The sequence below is a fragment of the Vitis vinifera genome, chromosome 14 (genome assembly GCF_030704535.1).
Source record: "Vitis vinifera cultivar Pinot Noir 40024 chromosome 14, ASM3070453v1".
Taxonomy (NCBI): Eukaryota; Viridiplantae; Streptophyta; class Magnoliopsida; order Vitales; family Vitaceae; genus Vitis; species Vitis vinifera.
In genome coordinates this window covers 21,760,108-21,775,326 of record NC_081818.1, presented here as the reverse complement: position 1 = coordinate 21,775,326, position 15,219 = coordinate 21,760,108, and the positions used below count along the sequence as shown (strand labels likewise).

Here is a 15,219-nt window from a genome sequence, read left to right as displayed (position 1 = left end):
CCGAAGATGATAGTCGGGTAATTTCCGAAGGCATCTTGGTGAAGGAACGAGCATGTCTATGGTACCAACAAAGGAAGCAGGGGGATTGGAGATAACACTATCAACGTTCTCAGGGGTGAGGAGTTCTTCCATGGACCTGTCCTTAAGTTTAAAAGCCTGAGCCACCACCTTGGAGCGCTCGCTTGACAATGTGTGAACCAACCGTCCTCTCTTCACTGCCCAGGCAAACCAATCACCACAAGGAACACAAAATAGGAGAAAAGAAAAACAAATATACTGAGAGCAGATCAACAGGAGAGTCAGATGGTACCTGGGTTTCCTAGAACTCGAGGTGTCTCCCACAGCTGATGTTCCTCCCAGGCCCCAAACTCCCATCTACCCGAGAGGACCACGTATCCATTGTTCCATCCCTTTTCAGAATCAGGAAGATCAGTGACGAATGAATGAGGCTTTTTTATCGTAGACAAATAATACGTTTCTCGTTTTTCAATTTTCTTCTTCAAGGAGTAACAGTACAAGACTTCAGCCAAACCAAGATCTAAGCCCGCCTTTTGATTGATGGGGAAGACCAAAGAAATTGAGGAACCGCCTGATTAATGGAGGGAATGGAACTCGAAGCCCAGCCTCAAAGTGAGAAATGTGCAGAAAGATCTCTTCCATCCCATGTTGGCAACGGAACTCCTCGTTAGGATTAGGAAATCGGATCTTTATATCTTCAGAGATGGAAAATTTTTTCCGAAAGGCCTCCTCTCGATCCAAGGCCATAAAGATACGTAAGAGAGAGGAGGAAGGGAGGATTTATGGGGAAGACCTGCTTAATTGCTTCAATAGTGGGAAGAAGACAGCCGAAGGAAGCCATGCATTTAATGCTTGGATTTCAAATCTTCCAGTCTAATGATTTCTACAACATAATCCTGACGCATTGTCAAATCTACCTCTCTATGAGACAAGCCATGCTTCGGCTGCTGACCTCAGATTAATGGCCCTCGCGTAGTACCATTTCACTCAAAATTATTATTTTAAATTTAAATTAAAGTTTCAATTTTGGAGACTTCTTAAAAAAAGCCAAAGCCTCAATTATTAATTACGATTTGATTTGTATAAGGGGATGATATAACAACATCAATTTATTACTATTACTATTACTATTACTATGAAATAAATTTGCATTTTTTCTTTGATTTGATTGGATACTAGTTTTTGTATGAGAGTGTATCCAATTTAAATTATTTTTCAAATTTCTATACCAAAGCATCCCTTCCTCTTATGACGTTTGCTTCCTTCCACCTCATTGTTGACCATCAAAATTACATAATTATCCCACTACAAGCTACTAAGAAGGTAAAAAGGATGGTGGGATGGGGAAGGCTTCCCAATTACCATCCCCATTTGTAAAAGGGAGTGGACTGAGGAAAGCCCCCTAATATCAACATTACATAAATATGACAGAGATATAATTGGGCATCCATCCTCGATTTAGGGACGGATCACTACAAGGGCACACCTCGATTGATTTTTTAATTGGATGATTTTCTTGTTAGCCAATATTAAATTAACACGGTTTAATTAAATAAAAAAAAAAAGTGTTCCCAGATAGCATAAATATGCAAATAGGAGCATAAGCCAATATTCATCTCAAAACATAAATTATTATAAAAGAAGACATTACAAGTGTGTTTAATAATGATTTTAAGAAATATTTTTAATGTTTTTAATATTTGAAGGATAAATTTTTTTGAAGTGTTAAAGATACTAAAAATGTTTTTTAAAAATTACTATCAAATAGACTCTACATGTTTGAACTAAGAATTTCAAACTCCATGAAATTCAAGATAGGAAATGTTACTGCTAAAAAGGTTTTTTATTAGTAAAAACCAAGTTTCTAATTATAATTTTTTGTTATATGTCACAACTTTTCCATCTACTCTTCTCTTTCTCTTCTTTATGTGCTTCTATAAAATCTTAGACTTCGTTAAAATATATACAACTTAACTTGTCTTTATAGCTTCTAACCATAAATTAGCATCCACATCACTCATGGCTTCATTGTAACCTGTGGATTAATTCCATGTTCCCCTAGAATTATTTCAAAAAACTCTTCCAAATACATGAATCGATCTAATTGTGAAACAACTACAGGGAATCCCATATCTCTCTCTTCCCTATCCTAGGACTAGGTTAGGAGCATAAATAACTTCCTAGGTCACTAAATCCTATGCAACGAAAGCAAAAAAAACAATACTTTTAACAATCAAATGATCTAGATTTGTGTATTAGAAAACTTTATCTTTGATTTGGATATTCCCAAATCAATTCCTTTTAATGAAGATGTAAATCTAAGTAGTTGAAAGCCTCGTAAACTCACGATCTTTCATTTGATGACTCAATCTTAATCCTTAATCCTTAGCACTCAAACACTAAGGTATTTGAGAAGGTTGAAATCAAAACTCTTTCTACTCTCTAAATGATGGAAGACAACTTAACTTGAAACTCAAATTCCTAAGAAAGTATTTATAGGGTTCCCTACTAGGTTTAAGTAACTTAAACCCACACGAGTTTGAGTTATTTAAACTAACTCAAAAAAAGTCATAATTAAGTAATTAATCTAAAAGAATGATCCAATTAATCAATTAATACAATCCAGAGACACAGTTCACTAAACCCTACACAACCTTATATAATTACCAAAACACCCTTATGCACATTAGTAAACTTAGAGTTTTTTCAACCGTTATAACCATATCATCAAGAAATATGAGCTTAAATAGGAACCAATATGACCCATAGGATAGTATTGACTCCTTTAGAATCTAATTATGAAGTTAATTTAATGTATCACTATAGAGAATCAACTACACTTTAATATCCCATATAAATAATAACGAGACGAAGTTTGAGTTTGTGACCTAGTATTCATTGCATGTACTTCGTATGAATTGGTGTCTATAGTTTGTCATCTAACAAAATAGTATTATCGCCTATTAAAATTACTTCTCCAACCCTTAGGTTAGATCCTTCTCATTAAGTAATCGATTGATATACTTTATCTCCAAAGAGCATATGTCAAATTTCACTAAATAAAATGCTATAACAGTAGTCTTCTAAATCACATGTCCTTTAGATCTCCTAAAATGATACACTATCTCAATACCATGAGATATCATGGTATCTTTATTGAGAATATTTATTCCCACCAGCTTTCATCAATAGTGACTCAATGTATAAAGATATATGACCACATTAGGGTTTTACCTATAGATCAAAACTTTTTGTTAATTTTGGTATAGACACAATACTTTCTCAAGGTTGAGAGTTCATATAATATAATAGTTTGGAAAATCATGATAATTAATGGTCTTAAATCGTAATTCACTATAAGTTTTGTCTAATATGTAACCATACACATTAATACACTATCCATGAGAATTTATTCCAATAATCAAAACAAGTCATCCATCCAGTTAAAAAGTAGTATACTATAATCTCGACTGAATTGCCCAAATCCATGAACCAACTATGAACAACTTAATGACTTGTATTCTTTTGTACAATTCTTAATACATTAAAATCATGTATAATGCAAGTGATATGAATATATATACTCAGATAACAAATTAATGCAAATAGGATAATAAAGAGAAATCAAGAAACATAAATAAATAAATGGATCTCAATATATTGCATCGTGTCATGTTTTCTATGGCTCAACCCTAACAACAACCCTCCTACTACAATAAGGTGCTTGAGTACTAGAACGATCTAGTTAGATTCATAATATTTTGGTCTATTGTGGGACTATCCTCTAGAGCTCTTTGATTGATATTATTCATAAACTTATTACTTATCATATAGTTTTTTTTCTAAAAATATGACATTTTTTGTAACAAATACCTTCTAGTTGACCTGACTAATAAACCAATAGATTTCTAACCTTGATTTCAACTTATCTATCATTGACTTTAGCACATGTACAAGCATTTACAAACATCATAAACTAAGTTTATAGTTTGTCCATATTTTCACAAGAGTTAAACATATTAATCTAGAAGGAATTAGATTAAGAAAATATCTTGTAATTTCCAAGGCATATCCCTAAAAAGATATAAAGAGAGTTAAGAAATTCATTTTCGATCTTACCATATCCATTAGAGTTCTATTTCTTCTTTTCACTACTTCATTTTGTTGTAAAGTTCCAAGAGCACTCAATTGAGATAAAATCACATGCTCTTTTAGAAAAGAATCAAACTCACTAGACATTTACTTACCAACTAGATCATATCAAAGTCCCTTGAGGTATTTACATAATTGTCTTTTCAATTTCACCTTAAATTCCTTAAATTTATGAAGGCATTAGATCTCCAATTGATAAGGTAAACATAACCATACTTAGAATAAACATCACTAAAGATGATGAAATATTTATATCCTTTATGTGCATGGACATTAAAAAGTCCACATACATCAAAATGCAACAACTCCAAACATTCCTTAGCTTTAAGTCCTTAATTAACGGTAAAGGGTTTCTTTGTTATTCTACTTTCTATGATTCACATACTAGAAGGCATTTTGGAATCAAAGTGTCCAATGATCCAAACTTAACCAATCTTTAAATTATATTTAAATTAATATGACCTAGGTAAATACGTCATAAGAAAGTTTGATTAGTGTTACATAATTTCCTTTTTAGTGAAATTTGATTATTCTTAACACAAAGTAAAATAGAAGAAGAGGTTTGTGATAAAGATTGTCAACCAATGTGCCTAAGCAAATGAACAGATTGTTCTTTCTAATAATAACCTCTTTATTCAAATAAACTAAATGATTTCATTTATTTAAACTAAAAACTAAAATAAGATTCCTTTTAGACCTAGGTACAAAAAGGCAATCTTTGAGTTTTAAAAGATATTTATTTTCTAAAACTATGGTAACATCTTCCACTAGTTTCACAATTGTGCTCGCATTAGAAGTTAGAGTTAGGTATGTGTCCTCATTATTCAACCTTCTACTTAGTTGAAACCCTTATAAGACTTGTTGGTTTCAATAATAAGATTAAAGACTAAAAAAAAGTAAAACAAATTAAGTATATAGTTTTGTATTTAGTTAAGTAATGAAAAATTAATAATTGAATTTAATTTTAAAAAAAGTCTAAAAAATTTAAGGAATTTTTAAAAATATCATTTTTTTTATTTGATAACTACATCAATGAAGAATAGCCAATGGGCCAACAACAACACCACTCACTCTCTAATCATATGATGCAGACTTACTAATGTCATTAGAACTAATTTTAACAATTGTTGTGAAGCTCAACATTATAAGGATACCATTCTATATCTTACATTAGGATAAACACCCTTGGGGAAACAATCTTCTATAAGGATACCTTCTTATCAATGTTACTTTGTGTTGTTGTTGTAACATTCTAATTGAATTATTATGAATCATTCTATTATATTTTATTCAACTCTTATCATTCCCATCAACATTACAAGGAACATAGCTAAATTCATAATGAATTAGCTCATTCCATATGACTTACTTCCCTTTCTCTCTTGATATTGGTTTTGGTATACTCATTGGCTTAAAACTCCTAAATTCAAATACAAAAAAGAACTTAGCCCATGCAAAGGGTCCTAACATGCGCACATGATCATCGTGGAAGAAGGACATGGAAGCATTCTTTCATATACATTGCACTCTACTAGAAGGAATTGGAAGATTTATAGACATAACTAACTCTTTAAATGTAAGCCATTATTATTGAGCATTAAATTGCTTTACCATTGACAAATCGAACCAACATTGTGAAAGAATAGGATTTTAAAGGTATGAATTTCAAATTATCGAAAATATTTTAAGTGTTTTAAGCTAGAGTAAAATGCAATAAACTTCTTTCATATAATATGCATGGAAGGATAATTGGCTCCAAATGCATAAGATCACTCATAGGGATGCTAATTTAGAACCACACTCTAGAACTTGGAACTTGCATATTTCACATGCACCATACATGGACAAGATAGACTAGACACATGTACAATAAGAAGTGTTCAATAAATTACTTGAGTAACTTAATTTTCCTTAATTTAAGTTATCAAACACTTATTACAAAAAAATGGTGACAATATTTTAAAGTTGAATTAACTTAAAATAATGGGCCAAAAAGAAATTACCTTTTCTTTTTCTCAATTTAAAATTGTTGTAAGCACTCATTGACCAAAATTTAAGCTGAAAGGAGGGGTGTGGAATGAGCAAAGAGGTCGTCCAGGTGCATTTTGATTTGCCCTTTAAAAAGGTTTGCCTGATCTGCTTGAGTGCTCCACTATGAGATATACTAAATTGAATGGTTCACATTTATATCCATCCCCCATAAATTGCAAAGTTAAATGAATTTATTTTAAAATAAAATATTTTCATTTTTAATTCTCTAATAAAATAAAATTAGAATTCTAAATAAATTTTATTTAATTCATGTATAAGAACTATTTTTATTAAATGGTTATAAAAAAATTTGAAGGCATGATCATGCATCTTTAAATGATTTTAATAAAAAAAAAAATTGTTGTGAAATAAATTAGTAATATACTATTTGCATTTATTATGAATTATCCATGTTATATAAGATTTTTTTTGTTGTAAATTATTTTCATTTTTTTGCTTATTAAAGTTATATTATTCAATACCATGTTTGGTTGGTAGAAATAAAAGTTTTAAAAAAAAATATAGAAGAAAAGAAAATGATGAAGAAAGCTTCTCTTATTTAGTTGTCCATAGAAAATTTGAGAAAAAAAATTATTATTAAAAAATGCATTTTTCTCAAACTTTCCTCACTTCTTCAAGATTATTCTAAATTTTTTTCTACCATCTTCTTTCTATCTCATGTTTCATTTCCTCCAAATATAAGAAAATAAGGGTCTTTTTAAAAATATTTTCAAAAACAATTCTTAATTATTTTCAAGAATAACCATATGTTTGGGAACTCAATAAACAATTTTTTCAACTTATTTTTCAAGAAGGTATCATGCACTTACATATAATGCAAAGTTTTTAAAGTGTGCTTCATATTTTCAATTATTGCTTTGCACAACCATTAGTTTTAATATCTCAATTTTTTTTCAATAAATTTTTGAAATCAGTAGATTTTAATCGTAAATCTATAAGTATTATTGTATTTTATATAGAATTTACTCTTATTTTTATTTTTAAAAGTAGAAATTGGGGAGTGTATCTAAGCATACATTTAATTTAGTGATTTGATTTTTCTTTTTTCATAGGGATATTTTATCAAATTTTTTTACCCATTTAAGTCAAAAAAAAAAATTTCTGTCAAAACAATCTAATAATTTAATAAAATTTTAAATTTTGATAAAAATCAACTTAATTTAATTTAGTTCCACTTAATTCTTTTAGGTTTATGGGTTTATCAAGCTTTTTTAGCCCCTAAATATGTGCGAAAAAATGAAGATAAATAAAAAATACTACTCTCCCTTACAAGATATTAGACTTTAAAAAATGTTGCCAACATGTGGGTGGGTGATAGGCTGACAGCATAGTTATACAAGTTCTCATCCAGTGGGCCCATGCAATCCATTCCAGCCATCAGGAGCTGGGAAGCGCTGCCTTACGAATCCGTTGAATGAGACGTGGCAATGGTCCGATTGGCCAAATTAGATAAGGAAGAATCTGATTTGAACTTCATGCACTGTCACAGTGGTGCCAAAACAAAAAGCCCCTCCTGGACCAACCCTCCATTAATGGAAGTACCATCCCTGCAACCGCATGCCTCTTCAATCCATATTCATCTGACATAAGTATATAATATAGTAGCCATCACCTCCAACTATCTGGGACTTCCCTTGCCCCTTTTTGTCTTCTCTCAAGGTACACTTATTATTTTCATTTTTCCTTCTTCCTTTTTTGTTTTCTTAATGATTTCTAGCTTTGATATGGAATTACCCACATGATTTCCATCTGATGAAAAGCCTTTTTCTTTTCCTGCAAATGGTTTTGCCAAATTGATATATATAGAAAGGTGGTCTCTTTATTCTTAATAAGCTTGGGATTGTTGGACTCCTTTATTGCTGATGAAGTTGGAAACAAGACTAAAGTGTTTGCTTTAATGTCTCTTCCATAGTTTAAACTTTTGGGCGAAATGAAGATTCCCTAATAGTAGTTTATGAAAGATGCTTTGTGAATAGAATAGATTGGCTGAATTTCTTCATGGCATGCTGAATAATGACGGGTGAAAGTTTCTACAAAATGAGGGTCATGTATTGCCTCAGCCTATTCAGGTGGCCATTCTTGGATTTGCAGTTGTAGTTAGATCTTTCAGACTCTAGTACTGGGATGGGATGGGATGGTTCTGGTGTTTGGTATATTCTCTCTGTTCTACTTGTTCTCTTATACAAGTCCAGATATGAGATTCATCTTTGACTCGTCCAAACATCTATTAGCAGTGATGAATGGTTATTGTTGCTGGAGAAGATTTTTATCACATTGGGATTGAGCCATTGGTCCAAAATAGTTGCAGTTCCATTCCAATTGTTTTCACTTAGAGGACTTAAAATGTTAACTTATCATGGATAATATAAGTGTTTAAGATGTTTAAGTTCTTGAACATATATAGATTGAGAGTTCCTTTTTTTGTATGTATGATAGTTGATGGTATGATTTATTTCTATTGTTCTTTCAGAGTAGCATGGCTGTGGTTCCAGTATGCCACAAAATGTCCTACAAAGACCAAGCATATCCGATTCAAAAAATAATCAGACAGAGTGAGAAAGGCTTCGGCTGGGATTGTATTGGCATTCAAGAGGGTTCAGGGTGCTTTTCTTCAATGTGCAGTGATTCTACTGGTATATCCATAAAGCTGAAGGCAAGGGTTCATAACAGAAGCCTTTTGCAGTTTCGCCACAGAACTGAGTTGCATGGCTTACATAGGATGTCTTACACAGAAAGCTGTTTGAGATCCATTTCAGAAAATGCTTCACAAAGAGAAAATTTGGGCACAGTTTGGTCTGCATCAGAATCTAGTACCAATGAGAAGCAACTGAGATTGTTAGATTTGTATTTTGGGAAGCTCCACAATGAAGATGATGGGTCTTCTTTACATTCTTCCGACAAAAAGACAGAGTTAATGGATCAAAGTGGTCAATTCAAACCAAAAGAGGGGCTGAGATCTCTTGAAGATCATCTTGGCAAAATTAATAAAGGTAACAACATTGCATTGTCCCAGATATATATATTCCCTTTTTGGTGGCTGTCAGGGTTACACACTGCCTTGAGAGAAGACAAAAAGCCTATGTACCACTTTAGTACAAAGAAGAATGAATCATCAATTCACACTTAGATAGCTCATCTCTCCTTTTAACCATTTGAGGAGGGCCAAGTGGCTTTGGTGCATACCTTCTAGAAGAAAGATAAATAAAGAGAACACCAGACGGACTCCTTGAACCCTTCCACTCTCATTTGATATCCCATTATATGAATTGAGATGCAAAGCACACATAATCCCCATCATTGGATAGAATTTATTTTTTGTTCTTTGTTTTACAACAAGAAAATGCCCCTTCATCTTGTGTCTCTGAATATTTGCTCCCAGCAAAGTAAATGGATCTTCTAATATTTTTTCTTCCCTACAGATGCAACCTCAGAAAACTACTTACCATCTTCTCCTTGTGACAAAATTGATGAAGACAAGCATGACATTGAACCATTCTCTATCACTGAAGATGTTAATCCAGTGGATGAAGGAAAACTGAAAAGCTATGCTGAGTTAAGAAACAAGGATGGTGACAGTGGTCCAAAGAATTCTCGAGAGCAACAACCATATGATGAAACTTCTGATCTTTATTTGATGTAAACAATATTTCCTTCTTAATGAACTCTTATGCTAGAGTTGGCATGAATTTTGTTACCTTGCATTTAATTTTGTTTGTTGGGTACCCATAGTTGTTACTGAACAGTCTCTGATGTCTATTGTATTTTTCTTTCGAATGCAGAAGTATATTGGTGTCTATCAACATTGCAGTTGTTCTATTTGAACTAGCATCTCCAATTAGGAACTCTGACTTGGAACTCTCGTCTCTCCCATTAATGTACGGAGCAAAGATAAATGATTTGATCCTAGTTGGAGAATGGTGGAGGCTAGTGACACCAATGTTTCTGGTACAAGATTGATGATTGGGTTCGTGTTTCCATTCTATTATTGTTTCAGTATTATCTCATTTGTCTCTGAAGTGATCACTTAAGAATTGTGCCTCTCAACCTGTTGAATTGGTTAAATTGATGAAATTTGATAGATGTATCACTGATTTAGGGAGAACCTGGCAAGTCCTAATATGAACAATGTCACTAAAAGACACAAATCAATCTTTTAGAAATGATTCTAACAATGTAGTTTTTGGAAAGATATATTGAGCTATTCATGATTAAACATTATTACAGAAATAAGACACAATGCCATATCTAGAAATCCTAAGAATGGTATGGCACATGATATAGAATAGGCTAGTGTCAAATGTCGCATGAAACAAAAAGTAACTCATTCACACACATGCAATTGACAATCCCATTATTTAACTTCTGTGATATTTCTGAGCACCTTTATATTAATTTTATCTTGGGTTCTAAAATTTTGAATGATACCTAATGAAAATATTTGGTATGTGTAGCACTCTGGAATTTTTCATGTAGCTCTTGGATGTTGGGTGCTTCTTACATTTGGGCCTCAAGTTTGCAGAGGATATGGTTCATTTACATTTTTCTTGATATATATACTTGGAGGAATCTCTGGCAACTTGACCAGCTTTCTTCACACACCTGACCTGACTGTCGGTGGGACAGTAAGCAACATTCCTCTTTCTTTATATTTCTTTCTTTTCCTTTTACTAGGTTTAGGATGCAGACAATACATAAATACATCACATTTTAATATGATATCCATGCACATATCATAAGAATGGAAGAAGAAAAATATGAATTTCTATTCAGTTGATTGGCTTGGGTGATGCACTCCATTGTAAGAGGAAATCTATTGAGTTGGCACAGATCTTTCATAGGGAAAAAAAGGGGGAAACATAAAATAAAAATAAATAAAAAATAGAGGACTGCCCCTTTGCGCTATATTGTGGAAGGAAATAAATAGGTCTTTTGAAAATTCTGAATGGCCTGATCAGAAAATCAAGTCCTGGTTTCATGAATACTTTTTCGGAATAGATTAGAGTGTACATAGGTGATCATTCTTTGTCAATGATTGACTTTGTTGATTGGCTTAGCTTAGAGTAAGAAGAGGGAGATTGTTTTTGTGTTTCTCTCCTTTTTAAGCGTGCCTTTGGTGGGTGTCAAATGTATACACTGTGTGTATGCTGTTGTGCCTTTTGCTTAGGTGTCTTTTATATATGTTTTTTGCTATTTGCCTATCAAAAAAAAAAATATATGAATATCTCATCAGTATACATGTTTCTATCAAGAGCTTTTTGCTCTGCTGTGGGATGAGCTTAATCTCGCATCACTTCTATATAAGCCCACAGCTTCTGAATTTTCATATATTTGCTCAATTGACCCTTACTTCTGCCTGAACAATTGACTGCAAAAGCTACAACTCCAAGGTCAACTTGTAGTCTGTTGTGAGAAGTGTGTGATCCTCTTAAAAGGGATTACTCAATTCAGTAGAGTGTCCTTCAAGCTGCTTCCGTATATAAATTGGAGAATAATACTTAACTTTTGAAACCCGAAAACTCAGCTATATATAGTGATTTAGGGAAGTAGATTAGAACCTTCCTGGTTTTGTATAAGGTTCACCTCATTAATATTGAGCTAGTGGTTTTACCTCATTTGTATTACAAATTCAAGAAGAAATTGACCACATCTTATATGGAAGCACAATTGTCTAGTATCAAAAGATTGCTTACTGTTTTTGTTACATAAAATGGGAGTAATACATCAAGTATGTCGCATTCCTGCATGTAGAAATAAGCAATGAGTTATTTTCTTAGTCTTTGAACAAGATCTTTCTGAACTCTCCGTTGTTTATGAGTTCTTAAGATGTGCAGGGACCAGTGTTTGCCATAATTGGGGCTTGGGTCATCCATCAAATCCAGAATAAAGATGTCATTGCAAAGGATGTTTCGGAGAGTATGTATCACAAGGCGATTATTGCTACTGCTCTGAGCTCAATATTAAGTCATTTCTGTCCAATTGATGATTGGTTAGTTTCTGCTACTGGACTCTTTAGCTACCTTCAACTGAGAATTCTCCTGTTTTCAGAATCATCACAAGAGACATCTAAAAACCTCATGGAAATCAAATTTTCAAAACATTTGATGGTTAAAGCCCTTCATGTAAACCAGAGGCATTGGCAGACTACTAAATAAGATGACTGAAAACAATATGGAATATTAACATTTTCTCATGAGTTTCAAAGGCTCTATTAACAATGTAAAGACCATCATTCCTAATTCTATTTTCTTTCTTCTGGGTGTTTAATGCTGCAGGACACATTTCGGTGCGGCCTTTACAGGTATAGCATATGGATATTTCACATGCCCAACGATACAACTCAATCACACTTCCTCAAAAACTGGCCAAAAAGAAGGAATCACACTTGTTAGACGATATGCTGATCCTTGCAAATCACTCATTATATTTACTCTCTTCGTCCTTGTCTTAATTTGCGTGCTCTTCTTTATCGAACCTCCCCTCAACACACTGGTGTTCAGTAGCTTTGAGTAGAGGAGATAGGATTACAGGAAGAAAGAAGTTGGTGTTTTTGAGCTCTTGCAGCTAGCATTTAGGCAGGAAACACTGAGTTGGAAGCAAATAAGGTGTCTATTTATAGAATAATGTACAAGGAACTTTGCCTGTACCCTCTTTGAAAGTATTACTGCAACTTCATTTTAGCAAACAAAACCAAAGAATATCAAAATCAAATAGTTAAAACCAATCAAATCAAACTGGGTATTGTTCTCTGTAAATCCACAGCGAGTGAAATTCATATGGTTTGGAGGTAATTGCTAGGATTCAGGCTGATTGGTTCCTTGTCTATGATCATCCTTACTGTTGATGTATTCAGCTGCTTGTTTTCATTTGCATGGTCCTGAATTCTAGTGGTTGAGTTTGATACAAGCTATGAACAAGTTTTGAGGAAAGAAAGAACTCTACCAGTCCAACAACATTCAACTCTGCAAATTTAAATTAACCATTGAACAAGCGAAGCCAACACTGCAGAGCAATGCCCCTATAGGTCAATGGGTTCTTTATGCTGGACTTGGGTTTGGTTTACTTGATTTTTACCATTTCAGGACGAGGATTGAATTGCAGAGTGGGAAAGGAAAATCCAGGAAATGTGAACGCATGCATGTTTCCACGTGTCCAAACGTGTCCGCTGAGGACACTTTGCCAGTGTCTCCGACATAAACCAAAGTTCTGAAATCACTATGTAACGCAGCTGAGAGAGGGTTGGTTATGTCAGTTGATCTGAGACGTATACAGAGAGTGAGATGCGTCCGACGTATGATGATTCCGCATGCACCCTCCACGTCTAAAGCAGTCTCTCTTCTTCAACGAACACCTGTATATTGAAGCTTTCAACCAGTCACCACGTAACCAGACCCCCTTCTATCAACTCCAGAGACTCACATATGCTTCTTTCTCTCATGAGCTTCAGCTGAGCTAGAGGCTTTGATGATGGCGACTGGAAGGGGTGGAAGAAGCCTGATGGGTCCTCTACTAGCAGTCAACTTTGTTGTGTATCTCATCATACTTGGACTGGCCGGGTGGTCTCTTGATAAGTACATAGATGGTGAACAGAATCACCCACGTAAGAGCCCACCTCTCTCACATATGAGCCTTCTGGAAGTTGGGTTTACTTATTTGTGGCTGTCTCTATGTTTGTACCTTCAGATCTAGGTGGGAATCCATCAACAAGCTTTATGCTGATATTTGCCTTGATAGCTGGGGTCACCGGTGCCTGTTGTGTGGTGGCCGAGTTCCTGCATTATAAAGCATGGACAAGTGACAGTTTGGCCGCTGCAGCTTCTTCAGCAATCATCTCCTGGGCCATTACAGCCTTAGCCGCTGGGTATTCACATCAATATTGAATAGAATTTAACCCCAAATATTGAGAATCTGAATGCTTATGATAGGTACGATGGTAGTGATTTCTGATGGCTTTGGTTGGGTTTCTGAATACAGTCTGGTGTGCAAGGAGATCATATTGGGAGGATACAGAGGAAAGCGGTTGGTAAGAGGACTAAAATTAATTTGCATGTGCATACGCATATGCTTATATTTGAAGGACTAATACAATAATAAGTGGTGAATTGCAGCAAACATTGGAAGCCCTTATCATAGTATCAACAGTGAGCCAGTTACTGTATCTGGTGCTTCTTCATGCTGGGTTGTGGAGTAGAAGGTATGGTCCAGGTTACCGCAGCAGCTATGGCACTTAGTACGGCGGCATCAACGCAGATCTAGAAATCCACAAGGCTGCTGCCGCTCGGGATGTTATTTGAAAGTAATCTACTTTTTAATTAACATGCTGTTATGTACAACTAGAACAACCAGTTGTGCTTTGTAAATGCTTGCTTCTGAATCTTGTGTGCGTGCCTACTGAATCTTTAGGGTCGATTTGGAAAAGTAATAGCAAATTTCTATTGCACTACTATTATCCAAGTGAATAATGCCTTGGTGAATTCTCAGGAAACAAACATAACAGAGGCATTCAAATTTAACTGAGAATAAGCACACAAGTTTCCATTACATTCCCTCATTATTCCTCCTAGGCTTTGAGTTGTGAAGTCTTATCATCATGTTAATACAAATCATTAGACTTCCAACACCATTGTTGTTCACAATGGCAAAAGGAAGGATGATTAAGAAAGCTCCATACTCTTGTGTAAACCAAAATATAAAGAATAAATAACAGCTCCACCACACTAATATTTTTTAACACCAAAAAAATAAATACACTCAAATGCACATACAAACACAAACACAGAGGCATGATGATTGGTACCTAATGCAAAGAACCAGAGTCACCTAGAGAAGTGCAGTCCCATAAGATATTGATGTCAACAATAAGTGGCCCACCCACAAGTCTAGTAGCTAAGGTGACAAAATAACAAGAACCCAAAACCTGAAAACCCATATGGACGATATAAGAGCAGAGCATATAAGTTTTGGGTAAGAAATCAGCCAAACAGTTTGAAAAGAAAAAGG

The 15,219-nt window shown here is 34.0% G+C and overlaps 2 protein-coding genes across 3 annotated transcripts; both read left to right on the top strand.

The window, feature by feature from the left end:
• Positions 1–7,593: 7,593 nt before the first annotated feature.
• LOC100256693 (RHOMBOID-like protein 9, chloroplastic) lies at positions 7,594–14,662 on the top strand. Of its 2 annotated transcripts, XR_009467610.1 has the most exons (10): positions 7,594–7,881; positions 8,693–9,212; positions 9,642–9,858; positions 10,002–10,167; positions 10,674–10,844; positions 12,054–12,208; positions 12,495–13,819; positions 13,903–14,080; positions 14,194–14,242; positions 14,328–14,662. XR_009467610.1 is itself a non-coding variant. In XM_002279888.4 (7 exons), the coding sequence occupies exons 2-7, from the start codon at positions 8,699–8,701 to the stop codon at positions 12,730–12,732; spliced, it is 1,461 nt and encodes a 486-aa protein (XP_002279924.1). In that variant the 5' UTR covers positions 7,696–7,881; positions 8,693–8,698; the 3' UTR covers positions 12,733–14,662. The 2 variants fall into 2 exon arrangements, 1 of the variants encoding a protein (XP_002279924.1); XM_002279888.4 differs by having other exon boundaries at positions 7,696–7,881; positions 12,495–14,662.
• On the top strand, positions 13,687–14,450 carry LOC100242900 (membrane protein PM19L). The gene is made up of 4 exons (XM_002283427.4): positions 13,687–13,819; positions 13,903–14,080; positions 14,194–14,242; positions 14,328–14,450. The coding sequence occupies exons 1-4, from the start codon at positions 13,687–13,689 to the stop codon at positions 14,448–14,450; spliced, it is 483 nt and encodes a 160-aa protein (XP_002283463.3).
• Positions 14,663–15,219: the final 557 nt, after the last annotated feature.